Raw genomic sequence first — 26966 nt, 5'->3', positions numbered from 1 at the left:
AAGAGGTGGCAGGTGAGGAGGGGGTTACAGGCAGATGGGACGGAGGGAGGAGAGCGGGAATAATGTCAGAAACTGGGAGGTCATAGGTAGAAGTGACAAAGGGCAAGGTTAATGTAGGATTGGTGTAATTGGGTAGCCAATGGTTGGCAAGAGCCAGAGGGCCAAAGGGCCTGTGTGTGTGCTGTATACTTTGGCCTCCACCTGTGAGACTTATTTAGTGCCCAAGCTCACTCTTCGAAGGATCAGTCCTATCATTCCCAATCCCGATGCCCTTTCCTTCCCAGCACCCCTGCAGGTTTGTTTTTTCCTTGGGATTTATCCCATACTGTTGAACTGCCTCCACTGCCCTTCAGGCTGTTCAATCCCAATTGTATCTAACAAACCTCCTTCACTTCCATTGACAGAATTCAGCTGAAACAGCCCCTTGGAACGACCGCACAGGCAGGCCTGCTGGGACCCACGGAGAGGACGGTGGTGGCTTGCAGGTGAGTACATCAGGAACAAAGCATTTTTCCCCTTCCCTTCCTTTATGATGGGATCAGTGTTTCGGAGCTCTCAGCCTTGCTTTTGGTCCCTGCCCAGAGATGCAAGTTGTTCTCTGTGTCCTCCCACAGGTTAAGGCTTGGCCTGAGTACATTGAGGAGCGGCTTCAGCGGTTTGAGAAACTGAAGGAAACCCACGACAAAATCCTACAAGAGAGAGTTTCGAAGGAGAGCCGACCAATCAAAGTCTGGCTCCCGGATGGGAAATGTATGCAGGGAGAGTCATGGAAAACCAGCCCTTATCAGATCTCCAGAGCAATCAGGTCAGAATGCTCCTAACTGAAGCACAAAGCAGTAAAAGAACAGGGAAGTTAGCAGAGGGCAGGAAAGAAGAACTGTGTCTCCATCTGTGATTCAGATTGAATGGAATACATTCTGGGAATTTGATGGGGCTGTGAGGGAACTTTACTCTCTGTCTAACTGGTGCTTTCCCTGCCTTGGGAGTTGTGATGAGACAGTGTGGAGGGAACTTTACTGTGTGTCTAACTAGTGTTGTCCCTACCCTGGTAGTGTGTAATGAGAGTGAAGTGGCAGCACAGGTCGATAGCTTGGCTAAGAAAGCAAATGGGATGTTTGCCTTCTGTGTACAGTATATAACAACAGGGATGTCATATTACAACCTGCTAAAATACTGGATAGGTTGGGTTTGTTTTCCCCAGAGTGGGGGAGGGAGTGGGTGATGGGACAGTCCAGAAGAAGCTTTACTCTGTATCAAACCTGTGCTGTTCCCCGGTCTCTGACCTGCTCTTGTCACAACAGTCTTTACGTGACTGGTCCAGTTGAAATTCTGGTCAGTGGTGACTCCCAGGATGTTGATGGTGGGGGACTCTGACTGATCAGGGTAGGTGGTGGACTCGTTCTAGTTGGACATGGTCATTGCCTGGCCCTTGTACAAGGTGATGGTTACCTTCCACTCATCTGCCAGTGCCTGAATGTTATCTAGTGTTGCTGCATGCAGGTGTAGACTGCTTCATTTGCTGAGGAGGTTGTGAGTGGAACTGAACATTGTGCCGTCATCGGTGAACATCCCCACTCCTTACCTTACGAGGGAAAGAAGGACATTGATGAAGCAGCTGAAGATGGCTGGGTAGGAAACAATACCTTTGGGAACTCCTGCAGTGATGTCCTGGGGCTGGGCTGATGAACCTCCAACAACCACAGCCATCCTCCACTGTGTGAGGTGTGACTCCAATTACTGGAGTGGTCTTCTCGATTCCCATTGTCTTTGATTTTGCCAGGGCTCCTTGATGTCAAATGGCAGCCACTCTCAGCCCACCCCTGGAATTTGGCACGTTGCTTCATGCTTGGACCAAGACTGTGCTGAAGTCTGGAGCCAAGTAGTCCTGGCAAAACCCAACTGGGCATTAGTGAGCAAGTTGCGCTTGGTGGCACAGACAATGCCACTTTCTATCATTTAGCTGATGATTGTGTGTAGACTGGCTGGGCAGGAATTAGACAGATTGGATTTGTTCTATTTTCTTGGAACAGGATGTACCTGTGTAATTTTTCCCATTTGGGTAGATGCTGATGTACTGTAACAGTTGGCTGGAGACCCAACTAGTTCTGGTGAAATGATGTCTGCTCCTATAGCTGTTGCTGCATCCAGTGCTGCCAGCCATTTAGTCATAGGGTCATACAACATGGAAACAGGCCCTTTGGCCCAACTGGTCCATGCCAACCAAGGTGCCCATCTGAGCTCGTCCCATTTGCCTGTGTTTGGCCCACAACCTTCTAAACCTTTCCTGTTTGTGTACTTGTCCAACTGTCTTTTAGAAGTTGTTATTGTACCTGCCTCAACATACGTACAACCCTTTGTGTAAAAAAAATTGTTCCTCAAGTTCCTATTAAATCTCTCCCCTCTCACCTTAAACCCATGCCCTCTAGTTCTTGATTCCCCAACCCGGGGAAACAGTGAGTGCATTCACCCTATCAATGCCCCTCGTGATTTTATACACCTCTACAAGATCACCTGTCAGTCGCCTATGCTCCAACGAATAAATTCCTAGCCTGTCCAGCCTCTCCCTATAACTCAGTCCCTAAAGTCCTGACAGCATCTTTGTAAATCTTTACTGCACCTTCTGCAGTTTAGTATGATATGTCCAATAGTAGAATGACTAAAACTGTACACAGTATTCCAAGTGCGGCCTCGCTAGTGTCGTGTACAACTGCACCATGACCTCCCAACTTTTATACTCAGTGCCCTGACTGATGAAGGCCAGTGTGCCAAAAGCCTCTTGATGTCATGCAGATTGAATCTAATTGGCTGATGCTGGGAATCTCGGGAAAAATGACATGATCACCTACTTGACACTTCTGGACAAAATGGTTCAAAAGCTTCAGCTTTGCCTTTAGTGCCGACATGTCAATCACCCACACCAAAAAATTCTTAATTTAGCGTTTCTGAGTTTTGCACTCCATGGGGAGGGTAAGGTTTACACTGGGGGTTTCGAACACTGTCAGTGCCAGAAACAAACACACCCAAGGCATGGAAGCTGCAACACAGGACTATAAGTGTACTATACGACACAAACAATATGCAGTAGAGAGGAATAAACCAATGGATCAGATCGAATCTGGATGGGGTTGTCCTTGGACCCTCCTCTACCTGTTAGCTGTTTAATTGCCCATCACCATTCTGCGCTAGATGTGATGGTACTGCAGGGCTTCGATCTGATCCATCGGTTGTGAGATCATTTATTCCTGTCACTAATGTCTATGCAACAAGCTCCCAAAGTAGCACCGACCTAATAACTTGCATGAACGGTGTTGCTTGAGGCTGGTTGTTGGCCTGGAGGCATTCCCGCTCAAAGTAGCAGACAGGGTCCTGCCTTTGATAGCTCCGTCAGAGAGCCAGAACAGGCCTCAGCTCTCTGGTGCAGTAGTGTGTGATTCTGTAATGGGTGGCAGCCCATGCAGAGGGATCTGCTGACATTTGGTTTGTTGTGTCATCAGCCGGAGTCTGGCAGAGGGGGCAGTGGTGGCCCGGGTTAACGGAGCGCTGTGGGATCTTCACCGCCCGCTGGAGGGGGACGCGGACGTCGAGCTTCTCCAGTTCGGCAGCGAGGCAGCGAACGCGGTGAGTGAGTGAGGTGCTGGCCGCTGGTTGGTGACTGCCCCTGGGGCGAGGAACCTGGGCAACTGGGAGAATGTGTACAGAATGGCTGGAGGCCTTTTGGCCCTCCACTGGCTCAATGAAAGAGCAATCCAGCGAGATGAGGACGAGGGGACATAGCCTTAAGATTCAGGGGAGCAGATTTAGGACGGAGATGGGGGGGAGAACTGCTTTTCCCCAGAGAGCAGTGAATCCATGGAATTCTCTGCCCAGGGAAGCAGTAGAGGCTACCTCATTAAATATATTTAAGACACAGACAGATTTTTGCACAGTAGGGGAATTGAGGGTTCTGGGGAAAAGGCAGGTAGGTGGATCTGAGTCCACGGCCAGGTCAGCCATGATCTTATTGAGTGGCGGAGCAGGCTTGACGGGCCAGATGGCCGACTCCTGCTCCTGTTTCTTATGTTCTTGTGTCCCATTCCCCTTCCCTCTCCCCACAACCTTGCAAATTCTTTCCTGTTATCTAGCTTCTGAGCACTCCCACTGCACCTGCCCAATACCGCCCCAGGCTGTGCATTCCAGGTCCCCACCATTCACTGTGTAAACACGTCTTTCTCCACATCAGTTTTGGCTCTTTTGCCAGTTACCTTCATTGTATTTCCCCTGATTCTTGACCCCCTCCACCAACGGGGCACAGTTTTTCTCTGTCTCTTGGCCTTGAACATATTCAATAATTGAGCCTCTGCACCTCCTGAGGTACAGAATTCCAAAGCGTAGGATTCTCTGAGGAAAGGAATTCCTCCTCATCTCCTCCCGAGGTGGGTGACCACTCTATTCATAAGATATAGCAGCAGAATTAGGCCATTCAGCCCATCAAGTCTGCTCCACTGTTCAATCATGGCTGATTATTTTTCAACCTCATTCTTCCGCCTTCTCCCCATAACCCTTAACCACCCCCCTTACCAATCAAGGACCTATCAATCTGTGCCTTAAATACACCCAATGACTTGGCCTCCACAGCCCTCTGTGGCAACGAATTCCACAGATTCACCACCCTCTGGCTGAAGAAGTTCTTCCTCATCTCATTTCTAAAGGGAGGTCCCTTTATTCTGAGGCTGTGCCCTCAGATTCCAGACTCTCCCACTGATGGAAGCATCCTCTCCATGTCCACCCTATCCAGGCCTTTCAGTATTTGGTGGGTTTCTAATAGATACCCCCTCATCTTCTGAACTCCATCGAGTACAGGCCCGGAGACATCAAATGCTCTTCATACATTAAGCCTTTTCTTCCTGGGATCATTCTTGTGAACTTCCTCTGGACCCACTCCAGGGCCAGCACTTCTTTCCTTAGATGTGGGGCCCAAAGCTGCTCAGAATATTCTATATATAATTTCGGTATATTATACTGAGACTTCTCCCCCTTCATTTGTCTTAAAGGATAGTTTGAGCAAGCTAGGGAGAGGAGGATAAGAGGGGACTTTATAGAGGTGTACAAGATGGTAAGAGGCATAGATCGAGTGGACAGCCAGAGATTTTTTCCCAGTGTGACAATGACTAACACGACAGGACATAATTTTAAGGTGATTGGAGGAAGGTATAAGGGGGACGTCAGGGTTAAGTTTTTTTTACACAGAGAGTTGTGGGTGCATGGAACACACTGCCGGCAGATACATTAGGGACATTTAAGAGACTCTTAGATAGACACATGAATGATAGAGAAATGGAGGACTATGTGGAAGGGAAGGGTTACATAGATCTTAGAGCAGGATAAAATGTCGGCACAACATTGTGGGCTGAAGGGCCTGTGCTGTGCTGTAGTCTATGTTCATTCTAGACTCCCTCACAAGGAGAGACATCTTGTCAGCATATACCCTGTTTTCCCTGCCTCCTTCACCCCACCCCCGTGATCTGGCATTGTCCTTGTGGGCTTTCCCATGTAGGTGCCTCACCCTTTGCCTCTCTCTATGTTTTGCACAGGTCTACTGGCACTCCAGTGCGCACGTACTGGGTGCTGCCATGGAGCAGCTCTACGGCGGCTTGCTGTGCCGTGGACCAAACACCGAGTGCGGCTTCTTCTACGACATGTATCTGGAAGGCAGGTGAGCTCTTCCCCAACTCCCCTTCTTGCTAACTTCACCTCCCCATGCTTACCCTCCCCCCCCCCCTCCCCCAACACTATCCATCCTCCCCATTCCCCACCCACCTTCCTCCTATCATCATGCCAATCTAGGATGGAAGCCCCTCCGGCCCCTACACCCTTCCTCGTCTGTCCACCCCTCCGGCCCCTACACGCCCCCCCCCCCCACCGTCTTCGTAAACCCCTCCAACCCCTACACCCTTCCCCGTCTGTCCGCCTTCCAGCCCCTCCCTGTCCCTGTGCACCCCTCCAGCCCATGCACCCCTCACTGTCCCTGTGCACCCCTCCGGCCCCTACACCCCTCACTGTCTCTGTACACCCCTCCGGCCCCTACACCCCTCACTGTCTCTGTAACCCCCTCCAGCCCCTACATTTGTCTGTGTCTCTGCCTTGCTGACCCTATTTTGGTAGCTGCACCATCAGCAGCCGTACCTTCATTTGCCTTGGTCAGGAATTTAGTCTCAAAACCTCTCCCCCTTTCAAATGTTCCTAAGTGCCTTCCTCCTTGATGAAGGGCTTTTATCACTTTCCCTAATATGTCTCTTTGTGGCTGCTTGTTGGACTTTGTCCAGTGAATGAGTTGCACAACTCCCTGCATGGTACAAGTGGGGATTGCTGTAGGTGAGGCCACATCTGCTTTCTCAGGCTGATGCATGATCCGTGGCCATATTTGTACAAGACCCTGGGATGTGGCTGAAGCCCTGATCGCAACACAGAAATGTGTGAGTGGTTTATCTACTAAATTGTGGGAGCTTGCTATGCACTTAGTTTGCATTTCCTTCAGCAAAGCAGTGATTATTTCAGCAAGAGTGCAGTGTTGTCAGCACGTGCTGCAGAATAGCCATGGGGTGATGATTTTATATTTGTGTTAATAGTCCTTATAAGACACTGAGCTTCATCTGTTGCTTCTGCTGACCGTGCTCCCTCTCACAAACAGGCCGATCCCCAGGAGTGACTTCCCCCAGCTGGAAAGGATCTGCCGTTCAATGGTGAAGGAGAGACTCCGTTTTGAGAGGGTGGAGGTGCGGAGGGAGGACCTTCTCGAACTCTTTGAGGTAGAGCCCGGGGCACAGGAGGGGGAAATTTGGCAATTACAAGAAAGGGAAGGCGATCGCTGGATTTCACTGACAAATGCTTTCCCTCTTCAGTATAACAAGTTTAAGCTGCGATTTATCGAAGACAAGGTGACGTCGCCAATGGCCACGGTTTACAGGTAACCCGAAGTTTGGCTATGTGGCTAATTTATCTGATTCTAAATTTTTCTGCCTGTTCTAGTTTATGAAAACTAGAATGTTATGGACCCTGAAATGGTTTAAGGGGTGATTTGATGAAAGTTTTCAAAACATTGTCTAAAATCATCAGGGGCATAGATGGGGTGAATGGTCACAGTTTTTTTCCCTAGGGAAAGGGAATCAGAAACTAGAGGGCGTGGGTTTAAGGTGAGAGGTGAAAGATTTAAAAGGGACCTGAGGGGCAACATCTTCACACAGAGGGTGGTGGATAAATGGAACGAGCTGCCGGAGGAAGTGGTTGAGGCAGGTACATTAACAGCATTTGAAGACTCTTGGGCAGGTACACAGACAGGAAAGGTTTAGAGGGATATGGGCCAAATGCAGGCAAGTGGAACTGGCTTAGTTGGGCACCTTGGTAAGCATGGACTAGCTGGGCTGAAGGGCCTGTTCATAGCTCCCTGAAAGTGGCTACACAGGTTCATAGGGCAGTAAAGAAGGCATATGGCATTCTTGCTTTCATTAGTCAAGGCACTGATTCAAGGTTCAGGAAGTTATGCTGCACCTTTATAAAACTTTAGTTATGCTGCATCTGGAGTATTGGATTCAGTCTGGTCGCCCCATTACAGGAAGGATGTGGAGACTTTGGAGAGGGTGCAGAGGAGATTCACCAGGATGCTGCCTGGATTAGAGGGCATGTGCTATGAAGATAGGTTGGACAAACTTGGGTTGTTTTCTCTGGAGCGGCAGAGGCTGAGGGGAGATCTGATAGAGATTTATAAGATTATGAGAGGCATAGATAGAGTGGACAGGCGGTATCTTTTTCCCCAGGGTTGAAGTGTCTAATACCGGAGGGCATGCATTTAAGGTGATGGGGGTAAGTTCAAAGGAGATGTGCGGGGCAAGTTTTTTAACACAGAGAGCAGTGGGTGCCTGGAATGCGCTGCCTGGGGTGGGGGTGGAAGCAAATATGAGAGGGGCATTCAAAAAGCTCTGAGGCTGGCACATGAATGTGAGGGAAATGGTGGGATATGGACATTGTGTAGGCAGGAGGGATTAGTTTAGTTGGGCATTTTATTACTAATGTAATTAGTTCAGCACAACATTGTGGGCCGAAGAGCTTGTTCCTGTGCTGCACTGCTCTATGACTGTATTAGGAGGAACTAATAGTGTTGATCGAGGGAAACCACTTTGTCTGGTAATAGAGTCTGGGACTCGAGGACAGAGCCAGTGTTTCAAGAATGATGTTCAGAAACATCTGTACACATAGAGAGTGGGTGAAATCTGTGGCTCTTCAAGGGCAATCAATGCAGGGCTGATTTGTTAATTTTTAAAATGGATTTTTGTCAACCCAAGGTATTAAGGGATGTGGAGAAAAGAGGAATAGATGGAGTTAGGGCTCAGAGCACTGTTGATCGCATTGAATGGTAGAGCAGGCAGTTGCGTCTCGATGAACAGACACTGGACCAGGGTGGGCTGTCTAGCCTCTTGAACCTGCTCCTCCATTCATTGAGATCATGGCTGATCTACAACCTCTACCGTTTTCCAACACTGTCCCCATATCCCATGGTCTCATCACTGTTTCTGTATTCCTCTTCTTCCAGTCTCCCTTCCTCTGCGGACAAAGCCTTTTGCTGAACGACGGGTGCTGTTAAACAGCGTGCCTCAGCCCATGCCCCCACCTTGTGTGTGCAGGCAGCTTCCTGGTGTGAGCCCCAACTTTGGGTGTTGGGCAATACGCAGGTGCAACAGGATAGTGATCAGTAATCTGCCTCCCCGGATCTTCCTTTCTTAACCAGTTATTTGGCTGCAGTTAAGTTAACTTGGTGTTCCTTGTGACTGGCTAAGGGGCTGTGATAATTTGTTTTTGTATCTAATCACAGCATTAGCCTGCATCTTTCATGTACACAGTACCATGGGACACTTTCCTCGAGTGTTATCAGCCAGAATTTGGCTCTGAGCTACATTGGAACAGTTTGGTCATTGGTAGCTTTGAAGGATCCACAGAACCAGAGTGAAAGCAAGTCATCCTCGTTCCCAAGGGACTGCCTAGTATTGACAATCAAGACAGCTATTCCTTCACACCACTGGCCTGGCCACTTTCGTTCTTCTCTTCTGAAACCACTGTTCATCCATACCTCCGCTGCCTGTATCCAGGTCCCACTTGCACATCTCCCTGTGCACGCTGACCTTCAGTGGCTCTCTGTCAGGAAGGATCTGGTTTTAATTGTTCTCACCCTTGTCTTCACTGCTCTCCACAGCCTTGCTGCTTCCTCCTCCAGCTCGTTCCCGAGTTCCCGCCACTCTCCCAGTACTGATCTCCTGCATAACTCCCATTTCAATCACTCCATGCTGAGCGGGGCACGTTATTTGCATGCCATGGATGGGAGAGGTTTAGAGGGATATGGACCCAATGCAAGCAAATGGGACAAGCACAGTTGGGCATCTTGGTTGGTGCAGATGAGCTGAGCTGAAAGGCCTGTTTCCATGCTGTACAACTTTGACTCTATTATAGACCTGCCTTCGGCTGCTTGGAACTCCCTGAGCCTCTTCACCTCTCTCATCCTCCAGAGATGCTAATGACCAAACTTTTGCTGGCCTGTCCTAATGTGGCTCAGAGCCGTATTCTGACTGATAGTCCTCTTAGGAAAAAGTCCCACAGCATTGCATACATTAAAGGTTCTGCATAAATGTAGACTGATGTTGTGATTAGATAAAAGGCCAATTTTTCCCAGCCCATGAGCCACACACACGAAGAATGTTTCTTGACCATGAACCGGTTTGTGGCTCGTCGGGCTAACAGAGGAACTGCAGACACTTCCACAGATGGGGATAGGTGGGTGGGTGGTTGGTGGGGTGGTGAACTCTGTGTGCTCCCGATGCATGGGCACAAGGTTCTTGATACCATCCCAAATGCTCCTCCTCCACTTTGAGTGGGCCAGAGATTCGCAGGGGTCAGTTGGGGATGTTGCATTTCTTCGAGGAAGCTGCCTCGAATTAGGCCCAAGGATCCTTGAATTCTTTTCTGTGCCTGCTTGGAGTTCCACAAGACATAGGAGCAGAATTGGGCTATTCGGCCCATTGAGTCTGCTGTACCATTCAATCATGGCTGATTTTTTTTTATCAACCCTATTCTTCCATCTTCTCCCCGTAACCCTTAACCCCCTTACCAGTCAAGAACCTATCAACCTCTGCTTTAAATACACCCAACGACTTGGCCTCCACAGCCCTCTGTGGCAACGGATTCCACAGACTCACCAGCCTCCTGACGGTTAAATATTTGGCGGCACGGTAGTGTAGCGATTAACGTAACGCTATTACAGCGCCAGCGACCCAGGTTCAATTCCTGCCGCTGTCTGTAAGGAGTTTGCATGTTCTCCCAGTGTCTGCGTGGGTTTCCTCTGGGTGCTCCGGTTTCCTCCCATATTCCAAAGACGTACAGGTTAGGAAGTTGTGGGCATGCTATGGTGGTGTCACTTGCGGGCTGCCCCCAGAACATTCTCAGTAATGCAAAAAGATGCATTTCACTGTGTATTTTGATGTACATGTGACTCATAAATAAATTATCTTACCTCTGGCTGAAGAAATTCCTCCCCATCCCAGTACTAAATGGTCATCGCTTTATTCTGAGGCTGTGCGCTCAGATCCTTGACTCTCCCACTGATGGAAATCCCCTCCACGTTCACTCTATCCAGGGTTTTCAGTATCCTTTAGGTTTCATTGAGATTCTCTCCCCCCCCCCCCCCATCCTTCTGAGCTCCATCGAGTACAGGCCCAGAGACGTCAAACGCTCCCCATACGTTCAGAGTCGAGTACCTGCTTTGTGAGTCTGGGGTTGGGCACGTAAGCAATGTGATCAGTGCAGGCATCTGAGTAACCAGGGCTTCAGTGCTGGGGATACTGGCCTGGGAGACGATACTGACATCAGTTTGCTTGTCCTTCTAATAAATTTGGAAGATTTGAAGAGGTAGTGTCGCTGGTATGATTCTGGTGCCTCGAGATGCATGCTGTAGGTTGTCCAGGTCTCAGAAGTGTAGAGGAGGGCAGGCAGATGGGACTAGGTAGCATGGATGAGTTTGGGGGGGGCAGGAGCCTCTTTCTGTACTGTACAACTCTGACTCTGTGCATTACTGCTACCCTTGGACAGTTTCAGGTTGCTACCACAAGGGGGTCCCAGTGAGCTGTGCAGCAGTTAAATCCCGTCCCACTGCACCATCCCGGCTTTATACGCTGCTCTGTGGGTCCCAAGTGTCGAGTTGGAAATATCATCTGCCCCAAACCCCCCACCCCAGCAGAAGTAGAAATCATCTTCTCGGATGAGCTCATCTCTGGATAATTTCTGGGTTGACAAGATTGTCCTCTGAGGAGTAAACCCAGGGAAAGTGATTTCATTGAAATGTATGAAATTCTTTGACAGAAGAGGTGGGAGAGGATATTTCCCTTGGCTGCGGAGTCTAGAACCAGGGCCAGAGTCTGGCCAGTTGGGTCTGAGGCGAGGAGGACTTCCTGCAGCCAGAATGTTGAGAATCTTTGGAATCCTTCTCTACAGGGAGTTGTGGAGTCTCGGCTGCAAGTATACTCGAGGCTTGGATCAATAGAGGCAAGTGGGCTTTCAGTGTTACGGGCAGAGAAATGGACCCAAGGTGGAGGAGAAGATGTGATCTTCTCGAGTGGCAGAGCAGGCTTGAGGGGACACGTGCCGACTTACTCCTTTTCAATATCTCTCATTCCCAGGACGTGGGGATGGCTGGCAAGATTGATGTTTATTATCCATCTCCCGAGCTAACTTGCGGATTGTTGGCCCACTTCGGGAAGTAGTTAAAGCCCAACCACATTAGTGGGTCAGGAGTCAAATGTAGGCCAGACTAGGTAGTATTTCCTTCCCTGAGAAAATTACAATGAACCAGTTTTTGCAATGACCCAGCACTTTCATGCTCACCGGTACAGAATCCCGTCTTTGCTAAGCTGCATGTTTATTTAATCAACTAAACTCAAATTCCTCAGCTGCTGTGCCTGAATCTCCAGTCTTCAGATCAATGGACCAGACATCTGGATAACAGTCCAGCAACATAACCACCTTGTAGCTCTGGTCCTATTTTCTTGTGATGGCAATGTGGTTTAACATCGTGCAGCTCTGATTGAGGTGATGCTGGATCAAATTATCCCATTCTGGCTGCCTGATCTTCTTGTCAGTCCCCCCCCCCCCCCCCCCCCCCCCCACTCCTCCCCGCAGAAAAGATTTGAGGATGCGATCTATATCAATGATTTGGATGGGAGTGTACAAGGTGTGGTTAATAGTTTGCAGATGACACTACAATAGGTGGTGTCATAGACGGTGAGGATGATTATCAGGATTTACAGAGGGATCTTGATCAGCTGGGTAAGTGGGCTGAGGAATGGCAAATGATGGAGTTTACTTCAGATAAATGCAAAGTGTGTTTTGTGAAAACAAGTGAGCGGCGGGGCCCTGGGTAGTGTTGTAGAACAGAGGGACCTAGGAGTACAAGTATGCGGTTCCCTGAAAGTAGAGGCACAGGTAGACAGGGCTTTTGGCATGCTGGCCTTCATCAGTCTGGGCACTGAGTACAGGAGTTGGGACATTATTTTGAAGTTGTACAAGATGTTAGTGAGACTGCATTTGGAATATTGTGTTCAGTTCTGGTCACCCTGCTGTAGGAAAGATGCCAGTAAACTGAAGCCAGTGAACTGAAAAGAGTGCAGAGGAAATATATGAGGAGCTCCTTGTTGGAACTCAAGGGACAGCTATATAGAGAGATTGGGATTTTATTTATTGGCACATAGAAGAAGGACACTTATCTTAGAGGTGTATAAAATCATGAGAGACATAAATAGGGTGAATGCATACAATCTTTTTCCTGGGGCTGGGGAATCAAGAACTAGAGAGCACAGGTTTAAGGACAGAGGGGAGAGATTTAATAGAAACCTGAGGGGCAACTTCTTCACACAGAGGGTGGTCAGTCTATGAAGCACGCTGCCAGAGGAAGTGGGTGAGGCAGGTACATTCACAACATTTAAAAGGTACATGAATAGGAGACATTTGAATGGACATGGGCCAAACGCAGGCAAATGGGACTATCTTAGATGGGCAATTTGGTCAGCATGGACTGGTTGGGCTGAAGGGCCTGTTTCCGTGCTGTATGACTTGTGATGGTGCTTTTCAATAAGACAGTTTTCAGAGACGGTGAAGGAACCGCAATATATTTTCCAGACGGGATGTAGTGTGTGTTGGAGGACAAACCTGCAGGCAGTCCATTCTGCACCTGTTGTCCTTGCCCTTCTCACTGGAACTCATGCCAAAGGTGCCCAGACAAGCAGGTGAAATGTTCTAATTGTGCGCATTACAGCCACAGGTGCTGGTGGTGGAGGGTGCATAGTTTTTTAGTGAGTCCAATATGTCTCTGAGCTTCTTGAGTGTGTTGGAACTGCACTTGTGGTGTCAAAAGCAGAGCATTCCATCACACCCCTGGCCTCCAGGTGGTGTTACTGAGAGGGTCTAAACCAGGCCTCTTCTCAGGGACGCACGAACACTGATCTGATCAATTTGTCCAGCTGATTTGTTTTGCTTCAGGTGCGGGTCGTTGGTTGATCTGTGTCGAGGACCTCACATCAGGCACACTGGGCAGATCAAGGCTTTCCGCATTGAGAAGGTGGGTCTTGTACTGTCTTCTGCACCAATGGCTCACCACAACCTGCTCAACAGGACGGTGTAGAGGGAGCTTCACTCTGTGTCTGACCCCAGGAGTGTGTGATGGGACAGTGTGGAGAGAGCTTCACTCTATGTCTGACCCCGGGAGTGTTTGATGGGACGGTGTGGAGGGAGCTTCACCCTGTGTCTGACCCCGGGATTGTGTGACGGGGCGGTGTGGAGGGAGCTTCACCCTGTGTCTGACCCCGGGATTGTGTGACGGGATGGTGTGGAGGGAGCTTCACCCTGTGTCTGACCCCAGGAGTGTGTGATGGGACGGTGTGGAGGGAGCTTCATTCTGTGTCTGACCCCAGGAGTGTGTGATGTTGGTGCTGAGTTCTCTGTTTTAAAGGGCTAATTTCTTCTTGCGTACAACCAATGTGCGCTGTCCCCTTGGGAAGGATGCCATTAGTTTCGTTGGTTTCCCACTCAGTTGTTATTGGAATCTATTTTCTCTGGCTGTGAAGTTCAGAGCAAGTAGGAAAGTCAGAGCCAGGCTGACATCGGGAGGCTTTCCTTCAGTCACAGGGCCAATGGCTAATTAAGAATCTCTTCACCAGTTGAGGGTCAGCTTAGAGGTTATAGCTGTAGAACAGAGGCACTTCTCCACCGAAAGGTGCTGAGTGAGGGCTCGTTATAATGACGAGCAGGTCTGATGGAGTAATGTAGAGAAGATCCGCCCAGTTATGGGGAGAGGCCAGCACCAGAGGGTCCTCAGTATAAAGTGGTCACTGATAAATTCGATTGGGATTTCAGGGGAAGCATCTCTCCCCAGAGTGCCAGGGGGTGGGAGGCAAACTCATGAAGTGGAATTGAGGCAAACAAGGGAAATGCACTTCAGGACTACTTGGAAAAGCAGGTGAGGGGACAAAAGGAGTTTGATGGACGATCAGTGAGATGGGGTATGGAGAAAAAGGTGTACAAGGTCTCCTACCTGGAGCAGAAACTCCATCAGGGTGGCTGTTCCTCTCTGCAAAGCGCTCCTGTTTATTGGTCTCTCCTTGTGTCTGCTGTACTGTTACAACAGAGTGTCGCTGTACACTGGGCTGGGAATTCTGACATGGAGCCTCTGCACAGGATCCATGGAATATCCTTCCCGGATAACAAGGCTCTGACTGAATGGGATCGATTGCAGGAAGAGGCAAGGAATCGGGATCATCGGAAAATTGGAAAGGTAGGCCACCTTGTGATTAAAGAGGCAGAGAACCCTTAAATCAGGGCCACACTGAGCAGAAATGTCCTCTCCCATCTGCGTGCCATATGACCATCCATGGCTGAGGGACTGATTATTATGTAGTGTAAGCAGGTGAGGAGTCGGTGACTATTATACAGGGTATAATGTCAAGGGGTACGAGTCGTGGTATTAGACTGAGGAGTCGGACAACATTAGACCAGGCAATACCAGCTGATGAAGGGTCAGAGTGTATTGCGCATGGTAACATTAGCAGGTAAATTGTGAGACTGTATCCTCCTGAGTATTATCACAGTCAGTGTATTGCCAATGTCCTGGGCAGTGCCCTACCCAAACATAACAAAACAATTGATTATCGTGTTACAGGGGTAGGGTTGTGTTCCTAGAAAATGAGCCGTGTTGCAATTTTCTTAACGCAGTTGGATCATCTGCTCAGGCGTTAAGGAATGAATGTTGAGAAAAAAAATGACTTGTGTGTTGATTAATTAACTCTTGTTCACCCCCCCCCACATAAATTCCCTGAGAGCGAATTTTATTCTGTATCACAAATTTTGGGTTGTGGTCGGTGAGATACGGAAGGGCGGATTTCCGTAACCCAAGCGGCCGTAACACAGGTCGCCTGTGTTGCCATTTATGGAAGTTTTAGGAGCAAATTGGCCAACGTGTTTCCTCCTTTACAGTTGTGACCACACTTTGAAGGTATTTCATTAGCTGTTAAAGGGCTTAGGACATCCCAAAGTCATGAAAGAAATGTTACTTCTTTAAAGATTTCTGTGTTTGTCCTAGAGCCTCCTCAGGATTTGCAGGAACACTTCCAACCCTTTGACTGTCAACTGCCTTCACGCTTGTGTGGTCAGATATTAATTTGCATGTAGCAATGTCTTAAAAACAGGAAAATATTGATCAGATAATCTGTTTATGATGTTCATTGAATCATAAATTGCACCAAAGAAATCGGCTGTTTGCTGGCCAGGCGTGGTGTTAGTGAAGGGAATGTTGGCTTGGAAGTTTTGGTACCTTTCCTTGAATATTGCCAGGAATTTTTTCTTTTGTTCTCGAAACAAAGCAGAGATCAGGGTGAAGCATCAGAGATTTATTTATTTATTTGAGTCCTGTGTATCGGAGAGTACTGAATTATGTCACAGGTGAGGGATTAGGGTGCATTATCCAGGGTTATATCTCAGTGGGTCAGTGTATTATACAGGCTATACCCAGGTTAAGAACACCCGACCTATGGACAACACTACATGCGTAGTATTATATAATTCAAAAGTCTGATGTATGGTTGTATATTTGTTCCTATGAATAGCAGAACCAGTTTCCCCTCCCTCTCAACTTTTAGTAATTGTTCTTTCTTATCAGTCTTGTGTGTGTTTATGATGCCGTTCACTACAACACTGATCAGTCTTGGGTGTGTTTATGATGCCGTTCACTACAACACTGGAGGTATGGTTACTATATCGAGTGATTTTTGTGTATTTTCCTACTATGGACAAAATGAACTGATGAATGTCTGTAAAAACGGAACCCGTTTGTTATGTGGGGGTTGCCTGTCTGTGAGTGATATTACAGTACGTCAGTATAATACAGGGTAATATCTTAGTGGGTCAGCGTATTATACAGGCTAATATCTCTGAGTCAGTGTTTTGTACTGGGAAATATTCGAGGGAGTGGAGTCAGAGTGGTAATTAGGCAATATCTGAGTGGTAACAGTACTATCTCTGTGTTTTGTGCTGGGAAATATTCAAGGGAGTGGAGTCAGAGTGATAATTAGGCAATATCTGAGTGGTAACAGTACTATCTCAGTGTTTTGTACTGGGAAATAGTCGAGGGAGTGGAGTCAGAGTGGTAATTAGGTAATATCTGAGTGGTAACGGTACTATCTGTTTTGTACTGGGAAATATTCGAGGGAGTGGAGTCAGAGTTACATCCGTGTGTACAGGGTCAAAGAGTTCTGCGCTGTGAAAAGCTGAAAGGATCTCCAGGGGACTGTGTTGCCCTTGAGCATTGCTGAGCATGTTGTTTTCTTGACAGGAGCAAGAATTGTTTTTCTTCCACGAGCTGAGTCCTGGCAGCTGTTTCTTTCTACCCAAGGGAGCCCACATCTACAACACTCTCACTGACTTCCTCAAGGTAATGTGCATCTGACATCAATGCTCACCAATGCAAACTGCAGCAGAGCCTCGGGAATAAGCTACAAGGGACGTTCATCCACTTCCACCAGAAAATGCTCAAATGTTTAGTTCATCTGCTCAGCATTGTGTAGAGGGCATTTAATTCTGTATTGAACGTGGGCAGACCCTGCACTGGGAGTGTGTGACAGTACATCGTAGCGGGAGCTTCACTTGACCCTGGGAGTGTGTGATGGGACGGTGTAGAGGGAGCTTCACCCTGCGTCTGACCCCGGGAGTGTGTGATGGGACGGTGCAGAGGGAGCTTCACTCTGTGCCTGACCCCGGGTGTGTGTGATGGGACGGTGTGGAGGGAGCTTCACCCTGTGCCTAACCCATTTCTCTTTTGTTATCAGGAGTTTTACTGTGTACAATAGTCTTTGTTTTTTTTTCTTTTGCGCCCAGTCCCTCAGTTATAGTGTCTTGAGGGATTTATTTTTGTTTCAAATAACTCCATTGAAAGTAATGTAAACCTTAAAGTAAAACGTTGTCCTATGCCTCCATGGTACACTTCAACCCCAGCAGTGCCCCCCAGTGCCTGAACACCTCTAGTGAGCAGCAGTGTATCTGCCCTGGGAGTATTTGAAGAACAGCATAGGGGGAGCATTACTCAATACCCGACACGTGTTGTCCCTGCCTGGGAGTCTATGATGGGATGGTGTTGAGAGAACTTTACTTGGTACCTTACTTGTGGTCTCTACCTTGGGAGTGTGTGATAGTGTAAAGGGAACTTTGTATCTGAGGCACTGGGTTTAAGATGGCTATAATGTTGTCTGAACCTACTGCTGTTTCAGAGGGAGTATCGGAAGCGAGGTTTTGTGGAGGTGGTGACTCCCAATGTGTTCAACAGCAAGCTCTGGGAGCTGTCAGGCCACTGGGATCATTACAGTGAGAACATGTTCTCCTTCAAGCTGGAGAATGAGACGTATGCTCTGAAACCTATGAACTGTCCCGGGCACTGGTGAGTATAACAGACATGGCAGTGGCAGTTGCTGTGGCTCGGGGCCTTGTTCCCTTTCTCTCTCTCCCTTGCTGCCTTTTGCTCACTGCCTTTCCTGTTCTCTCTCATATCCTGAGTCTGAATCTCATAGGTTTAACCCTGAATAGAGATCTGTGCAGTATTGAGGGGGTGATGGCCTGTTGTAGGTGCCCTCTTTTGGATGAGATGTTAAGCCAAGACTTTGTCTCTCCTGTCAGGAAGACACAAAAGGTCACAGTGAACATTTGAAAACAAGATTGTGGTGTTCTCCCTGGATTTGATTATCTGCCCAATATCAGCTTGATCTGTGTGGGAGTTTGCTGTGGAGAATTTTGGCTGCTGCTGTTCTTGCGTTCCTTCATTAATTACACTAAAAAGGAATTAGTTCTTTGGCTGTCAGATCCCTTATTATGTCCTGATAAAGTGCAAGCTTTTTTTCGAGCTTTAAGTGCTTCTCTTTTCACAGCTCTTGGAAGCAGTTCACGGTGATTTGAATATGTGATTCGAATGCTCTTTTAGCCCGTTCATAAATAATGTCCCCACACGTGGGAGATCTGGCAGTGAAGAAAGTGGGTGGAGGAAAGGGGAAGAGGGCAAGCTGGAACCCTGGGTGCCTTTATAGTCTGGTTCATCCATCGGCCCTGCACTTGCCGACTTGCATTGGTTCTGGTCCACTGGCACTTCATCACTAAATTGTTGAGCTTATTTTCCAGCGGATCCCCTGCCTGTTCTATTAAACTCTGCCAGCCTTTGGAGATCTCTACACGCCTCCCATTCATCTTGCCCAGTACTGGCAGTGCCCTCAGCTACCAAGCTCTGTAATGCCCTCTCTAAATCTCTGTTCCTCTCATTGAAGCTTCCTTCAGGCCTCCATCTCTTGACCAGGCTTTTGGACAACTGTCATAGAACCTCCCTTTTGTTGCTCAGTCCATTCGGGCTGGTCATGCTCCCGTGAAAGACTTTGGGAGGGTAACGGGGTTCCAAGTCCGAAATCTGCCCAATTCTGCTCCTCATTCCAAGAAAGGATGGGGAGGCCCGAGAGGGGCAGTAGGAACAGGGATAGAGATTTAAACTGGGGCAAAAGATACAGTGGGAAGTTTTGTTTTACACACAGTGTAGTGGTGATGACAAACTATCAGCCGATTTGAGTGGTGGTTCAATCACGGGGTTCTTGAAGTAGATAAGACTGGAAGGAACTGGAAACAGGCCCTTTGGCCCCTCAGTCCTATTCTGCCAATCAATAATAATTACAGCTGCCCTAGGCATCTTCTTCTTCTCTGTGCTGTTCCCCATGGCCCTCAATTTTCAGATCTTTCAGAAATGTGCCTTCTTCCTCTTTAACTACCCTTGGGCAGAGAATTCCAGAGATTTACTACCCTTTGCACCGCAGTTGTAAATGACCGCCCCCTTGTAACTATGTCCCCCTCGTTCAGGATTCTCCCAATGTCTCATCTCAATATCTACCCTGTTCTGCCCCCTCAGGATCTTACATTGTTTCAATAAGATCACCCTCTCATTCTAAACTCCAAAGAATACAGATCTAATTTCTTTAGCCGCTTGTGATCAGATAACCCTCATAAGTTGACGCAGGTACAATAACAACATTTAAAAGACCCTTGGACAGGTACACGGATAGGAAAGGTTCAGAAAGACATGGGCCAAGCACAGGCAAATGGGACGAGCTTAGATGAACATCTTGGTCAGCATGGACCAGTTGGGCCGAAGGGCCTGTTTCCCTGCTGTGTGACTCAATGACTCTAACCCTCTCCAACCTGGAATAAGCCCAGTGAATCTCTTCAAGTGCCATTGTATCCTTCGTTAAATAAGGGAATCAACACTGTGCAGAGTCCTCCAGGTGTGGTCTTGCAATCTTCTGTACAATTGTAACAGTACTTCTCTGTTTTTAAATTCTAACCCCCCAGCAATAAAGGCCAATGTACCACCTACCTTCCTCACCACCTGCTGCCCCTGCCTGCTAATCTTTAGAGATCCATGCACTATGATGCCTCTCCTCTTCACTAATTACAAAATAATTGGAATGGCTGTAGGGAAGGGAGTGAGGAGGGGGATGGGGCTGAATATCTTGCTCAGGGTTCCGTTCCTGAGGTCTGTCCATAACCTGAACTGTTCGTAAGTTGGGAACGAACGAGAGCCGTGTGTGGGCCAGGGTCCCAGAAGTAGCTGCGAGGGAAGGGTGAACAGGAGCGGGAAGAGTGGCCACCAGCCAGCCTCACTGACTGAGTGAGCGAGTGAGTCTGCTCAGCTCCACCCAGCCCCCCCAGTTGCTGTGGCTCGGGGTGGAGGGGGGAGAGAAGGCAGGCGGGAATGCCCCATTCTTGCCCAGCGGTGGGCATATCCACCCCGCTGGTCTCCCCCCCCCCCCACTGCCGACCGCTCGTTTGTACATACGGGCTGTCTGTGTCGGACACTGGTGACTGGGGGAGGACCTGCCCGAGGCCCAGCACGGACTCCATGTGGAACGGCTCTCCGACTCCCTCCGTGGACGTGACAGTGGCCCTTTACCTCCCCAGCCTGATGTACGACCATCGCCCACGGTCCTGGCGTGAGCTTCCCCTCCGGTTGGCTGACTTCGGGGTCCTGCACAGGAACGAGTTCTCGGGGGCTCTCTCAGGTCTGGTGCGCGCCCGCCGCTTCCAGCAAGACGACGCTCACATCTTCTGTACCTTGGAGCAGGTGAGCACTGGTGTCCTGCTCTGTGTGGGTGGGGGGAGTGTCAGAGAGTCACATAGCACACAGACAGGCCCTTCGGCCCATCCTGTCTGTGCCAACCATCAACCACCCATTTACACCGATCCTGTTTCATTCTCCCCACAGTCCCATCAACTTCCCCCGTAATCTACCCCTCACCCACACACTAGGGATGCAATTTACAGCGGCCGATTAACCCACTGACCCTGCACGTCATTGAGAACACACACACACTCTCTGCCAGAGGTTGGGATCAAACCCAATTCTCTGGGGCTGTGGGGCAGCAGCTCTACCCACTGTGCTGCCCCTAATCGGCACAGGAAATGGGGGAGACTTGGACCCGCTCAGACAGATTCAGACATTCAACAAGATGTTTGTCTTAACTCCGTCTACCTGCCTTGGTTCCATATCCCTTCATACCTTTAGAGAATCATGGAAAATTTACAATGCAGAAGGCAGCCATTTGGCTCGTTGTGTCTGTGCTGTTTAACCCAGCTTCATCCTCCTCTCAGCACTGGTTTGTACCCACGCCCAACAAGTAAACACCCAAGTACCCTGTTGATGCGATGAGGATTTGAGTTCCACATCCCATCTCTGGGTGAAACTATTTTCCTCTTCTCTAATCTTTCTACCAGTTGCTTTAAATGATCATCCTACAAAACTGTATTGATCTTAGCAACAATGAAGATACTGGAGGAACTCAGTGGGTCAGGCAGCATCCGTGGAGGGGATTGGACAGTCGATGTTTCGGGTCAAGACCCTTCATCTGGACGGGATGAAGGGCCTCGACCCAAAACATTGACAAGTCCAGATGAAGGGTCTCGACCTGAAACGTTGACTGTCCATTTCCCTCCTTAGATTCTGTCCGACCTGCTGAGTTCCTCCAGCATCTTGTGTGTTGCTCCAGATTCCAGCATCTGCAGTCCCGTGTGTCTCTGATCTTAAACTGGAAATGGAGAGAATTTCACATTTCCCAACCTCTGTCCTGGACAGGCCAGTTCTCCTGAACCACACCCGCCCTCACCCCACTACCCCAACAAGTGGCAGAGGTTTCTCTGGACACCCTGCCAGTTTTGCTGAAGCTGGACAACGCACCAAGAAGGGGTAGGATGACAAGGGGGTGGGGGGGGTGGCGATGGAAGTGGGTGAGGGGAAGCATGTGGATGATGGGGCAGAGGACCCAAGAGCCTGTTTGTTAAATTCATTGTCATTCCTTTCCTAACCTTAAAATCTCATTCAAATCACCTTTTTAACCTCCCATATTCAAGTTCACTTCTTAGTCTTGGTGGGGTGGTGTGTGTGTGTGGTAGAGTAGGAAGGGTTTGGAACAGTTACTTCAACATCTGATTAAATGTGACAGATGATTCAACTTCACTTCATAATCTTGGGTTGTGTGTGTGCTTGTGCGCATGTGTGATGGGGGGGAGGGAAAGGTTTGGCACAGATGTTTTTTGTAGAATGGAAGAACAGGCAGCTGAAGGTGATGGGGCCAACTCTTGACAGTGCGGTCCACACACACACAGGGAAGTAAAATAAAACTGACTTGCATTTCGAAGGTGCCTTTTATCACCTCAGAAGGACCCAAAGCACTTTACAGACGACAAAATTGTTTTGAAGTGCATTGGAGATTGCAGATGCTGGAATCTGGAGCAAGAAGAACAGACTGCTGGAGGAACTCAGTGGGTCATCTGTGAAGGGAGATGGAGAGTCGATGTTTCAGGTCGAGACCCTTCATCTGGACTGAAAGATAGAGGGAAGATAGTAGGTATAGAGGTGGGGGGAAAGGGGTGGGGTGAGAACTGGCAGACGGTAGGTGGATCCAGGTGAGGAGGGGTGAAAGGTAGAGGAGGGGAGAGTGGGAATACTGACAGAGAATGGAAGGTGATGAGGGGCTGCAGACGGTGGAATCTGATGGGAGGGGAAGGTGGAGCATGGAAGCAAATACGGGAGGTGGGGAGGGCAGATGGGAGCAGTGGGGGGGGGGGACCCAGTGGGAGGGGTGTGTGGGTGAAGGGCAGATGGAGTGGGTGGGGGAGGGGAAAGGAACAGGTTGATGGGGGATGGGGTTGGGTGGAGGGGGGTTGGGGTGGGTGTGGGGGGGACTGGGTAGATCAGGAGAGGAGGGAAAAAGGGATGGGGGGGTGGGCTGGGGAGACAGGTCACCTGAGATCGGAGAATTCAACGTTCATTCTATCGGTTATAGACCACCCAGCAGAATACGGGGTACTGTTCCTCTGGTTTAGCCTCACCAAGGTAGTGGAGGAGGCCAAGGACAGACATGTCAGTCTGGAACTGGGTAGCAGCCAGAAGCTCCAGATGACCACAGAAGACTAGTCTGTGTCTGAGGTGCAGTGAATGTTGTGGTGTAGGGAGTGCCGCAGCCAATTGCTACCTTTGTTTGCCCAGCCTCTGCTCCAAATGCATCAACCCCTGAATACATCCATCCACTTCAAACCCTCCTGGTGAGAATGAGTTCCGCATTTTCTTTGTTCTATGTGTAAAGAGCCTTCCTCTGAATTCTCCTTTGCAATTCTTGGTGACCTACTGCGCTGCAGGTGGTGAGACCCAGGTTCAATCCTGACCTCCGGCGCTGTGTGGAGTTTTCACGTTCTCCCTGTGACCATGTGGGTTTCCCCTGGGTGCTCCAGTTTCCTCCCACATCCCTAAGACGTGCTATCCGTTGTAAAGTTGCCCTTAGTGTAGGTGGTGGCAGAAGAATCGTGGTTAATGGGCACATGGGGGAGAAGGTTTCGGGGACGTAAGTTAGCGAATTCACGAGGGACTGGAGGTGCTGGAATCTGAAGGAACACAGCCTCTGATGAGGGAGGGAGGTGAAAGGAACTGTCGACATCTTGGTTTGAGACCTTGTATCAGGACTGAGAGGCGAGATGGCCAGTGTAAGGAGGAGATGGGGAGTGGTGAGACGGGAGCCCGAGGTGATTGGTGGACTGAGGAGGCGTGAGAGATGATAGCTAGGCAGGGGAGGGGGTGGGGCTGGGAGACAAGTGGCAGGTGGATGATAGATGGAGGTAGACAGAGAAAAAAATGAGAGGCAGATGGGGTGAGGTGGGAGGAGGGGAGGGTGAAGTTTGGAGACAGCTGCTGGAGGGAAATGAGCAGATCCTCCTTCATTTCGAAGAACATTTGGTCACCCCCTTGGATTTCTTTCCTCAAGGGAGAAGTTGGTTCATCTTGAGTATAGGTTGCTAGTTAGCTGAAGTTAAGAGCCTTCTCAATGATCAAGATACATCGCTCTCTAAATCATTTCACTGCAAGTTTCTGACTGTTTGTGACTCTGTGTAGTTATATGCGTTGGGAATAGACTAGAACAATGGTGTCAGCCGGAGGATGTGATTGGCATTAGATTATGCATAGTTCAGTGATATATTTTCGGTTTATCTCCTTAGAGCAGAGGAGAAGGAACAATCTGTTAGAATTGTTTAATGCTGTGGAGTGTTCCAATTGAGTCAGTAAAGAGAGATGGTTACACATGACCATGTACAATGTTTCCTTGTGACATAGAAGGGCCATTTTGGCCCATCAAGTCTGTACTGGCAATTCCATTTCCCATCAATTTTATGTACAGTTTATTCTCCCCACATTCTTATTAACCCCTTCCAGATTCTCCCACTGACCTACACACTGGAGGCAATTTACAGCAGCCATTTAACCCACTCACCTGCACATCCTTGGGATGTGGGAGGAAACCGGAGCGCCCGGGGGAAACCCACACGGTCACAGAGAACGTGCAAACTCCACGCAGACAGCACGGGAGGCTGGGATTGAACCCAGGTCTCACTATATGCAGCGCAGTCGGTCACCAAGAAATCCAGCAGAGTTCAGAGGAAGGCTCTTCACACGAAAAACAATGAGAATCCCACCAGGAGGGTTTGAAGCAGATGGATATATTCAAGGGTTAATGCATTTGGAGTGGAGGCTGGGCAAACAAAGGTAGAAAACCGGAGCTCCTGGGGGAAAGCCACGCAGTCACAGGGAGAACGTGCAAACTCCGCACAGACAGCGCTGGAGGTCGGGATTAAACCCGTGTCACTGGGGCTGTGAGGCAGCAGCTCCACTTGCTGCACCACTGTACTGCCCAAAAAGCTCAGCAACAATAGATTTAAAGATTAATGCAGAAGCCAGAACTAACATGAGGAACAGCTTTACTATGCAACATGTGGTTAGGATTTGGAAAGCACTTCCTGATGAGGCAGAAGCAGACTTAACAGAGATTTTCAAAAGGGAGATGGAACGTGCAATAAAACTTTGCAAGGATGTAGGCAATGAGTGCAAAGAGCTGGAATTGGGCCGAGTGGCCTTTAACGTTGTGCCCATTCCACAACACGATCGAGTTTGTTTATCGTCATACATGCCATGAAAATTAACTTCTTGCAGTAGCAGCACCATACATTTAATCGTGACAAACACGTTAACGCAAATATAACATAAATTACATACAACTTCTACAACAAAGTAAACATAATGGCGCGAATGCAAGTTGAGAGAGAGAGAAAAAGAAGTCCGGTCCGAGGCAGCGTTGGGGTTTTTCAGATGGTTCAAGAACCTGACGGCAGTGGGAAAGAAGCTGTTGTTGAACCCTGAGGTGTGGGTCTTCAGGCTCCTGTACCTCCTGTCTGATGGCAGCATCGCGAAGAGGGCACAACCCGGATGGTGGGGGTCCCTGATGATGGATGTTGCCTTCCTGAGACATCGCCTGTTCTAGATGTCCTCCATGGTGGGGAGAGCTGCACCCCTGGTGGAACTGGCTGAAGAGGTGGGATGAGATGCAGTTGTTGGTGCAGTGCAGTGGGGAGTGCTGCCTCTCGGGGTGTAATCACATTGCGCTGTTTCCTCACCTGTCGCCCACAGATAGAAGAAGAGATCAAGGGCTGCCTGGACTTCCTGCAGGCTGTGTACCAGGTCTTTGGCTTCACCTTCTGCCTCTACCTCTCAACTCGGCCAGAGAAATTCCTGGGAGACGTCGCCATCTGGGACCAAGCGGAGAAGGTATAGGAAGGGAATGTCTCTGTGCCTGGCTTCTGTAAGGGCGGGATGAGAGAGACGAACTATCGGTGAATGTCCCTTGTTAGGTTTCCGTCAGAAAGCATTTCTCCCACACCTTTCGCACCATGACTTCCAGGAGCACTTCAGTGAGTGAAGTACTTTCACAGAAGTATAATCACTCTTGTAAATCATAAATACAGGCTTTTTATACACCAGTGAGGTAAATAAAGGCCATTTTATGCTGTTGCTTTTGGGATGAGCATTAAGCCTGGGTGAATTTTGCACTCCTTTCTCAAGCAGTGGCTGTGGGATCTTCTACGGCCACTCGTGAGGGCAGAAGCTAAAGGCTCATCCAAAAGTTGGCCTTTCTGTCAATGTGGTGCTCCCTCGGCGCTGCACCTCTGGTGTGGCATTGCCCCTGCAATATTGGCCTTGATTTTGTTCTCTGCAGTGGAACTTGAACCAACCAGTTCAGAGGCGAGAGTGCAGTCACCACAGCCGACACCAGACTGGAGTCGGGTCCCGAACAGGAGCTCATCCCTGTTAGTTCCTCACTGGGGTAGGAATTAGTCTTGGGATGGAGCGTTGAATCGGAGGTGAGGCCTCAGATGTTCAAATCACTGCCCACAGTCTGCAGAATCAAGTGTGGATCTGGACCTATAACGGGGGGGGGGGGTGCTCATCGGGACCTGGGATGCTGCTCTCTCTCAGCTCGGTCCCATGTGAGGTCAGTGCTGATAGAAACACCTCGCAGCAGGGCAGGGGTTTGCTGGCTTCTGGCATCAGGGTTCCCCGGTGGGGTGGGGAAGGGGGTAAGTGGGGTGGGCTGCTTGCACGGGGTGGTGCTGCAGACCACCGGCCCGTCGTTCCCCCTTCTTAACGCCGAGCTGGTTCTCCCCGCAGCAGCTGGAGAAGAGCCTGAAGGACTTTGGCCGGCCCTGGGAGCGGAACCCGGGAGACGGTGCATTCTACGGCCCCAAGGTGAGTGCAGAGGACCCCCGCCCCAGTGTCATCCCAGCGGGTCTGGGAGACAGAGGAGTTGCTGAAGAACCAGAGGAAGGAATCATCAGGGAGCAGAGCAGACGAGGCTAAGCAGCGACTACAGAGCTGGCCCTCAACTCTCCCAGGCCTCTCTCCCACCGCCCAGTAGATAAATCCCTCCCCTACCTAGGAAAAACGGGAGGCCACTCAGCCCTCACACTCATCCTGTTGCTCAATTCTCATTTCCACTTAGATTGCCAAGGCA

At 49.3% G+C, this 26966-nt stretch overlaps 1 protein-coding gene across 2 annotated transcripts in view; it reads left to right on the top strand.

The window, feature by feature from the left end:
* Positions 1-26966, top strand: part of LOC127587463 (threonine--tRNA ligase 1, cytoplasmic-like) — a 38787-nt gene that overhangs the window by 3358 nt on the left and 8463 nt on the right. For both annotated transcript variants that reach the window (XM_052045798.1, XM_052045799.1), the window contains 13 exons: positions 405-485; positions 615-805; positions 3495-3618; positions 5571-5692; positions 6668-6785; positions 6879-6943; positions 13549-13627; positions 14693-14839; positions 16892-16990; positions 17823-17989; positions 20539-20701; positions 25586-25723; positions 26624-26701. In XM_052045798.1, coding sequence (XP_051901758.1) covers positions 405-485; positions 615-805; positions 3495-3618; positions 5571-5692; positions 6668-6785; positions 6879-6943; positions 13549-13627; positions 14693-14839; positions 16892-16990; positions 17823-17989; positions 20539-20701; positions 25586-25723; positions 26624-26701 — 1572 coding nt within the window. The remainder of the gene's footprint in view (positions 1-404; positions 486-614; positions 806-3494; positions 3619-5570; positions 5693-6667; positions 6786-6878; positions 6944-13548; positions 13628-14692; positions 14840-16891; positions 16991-17822; positions 17990-20538; positions 20702-25585; positions 25724-26623; positions 26702-26966) is intronic.

This window comes from Pristis pectinata, chromosome 40 (assembly GCF_009764475.1).
Source record: "Pristis pectinata isolate sPriPec2 chromosome 40, sPriPec2.1.pri, whole genome shotgun sequence".
Taxonomy (NCBI): domain Eukaryota; kingdom Metazoa; phylum Chordata; class Chondrichthyes; order Rhinopristiformes; family Pristidae; genus Pristis; species Pristis pectinata.
This window is presented reverse-complemented; position numbering and strand designations above follow the sequence as displayed.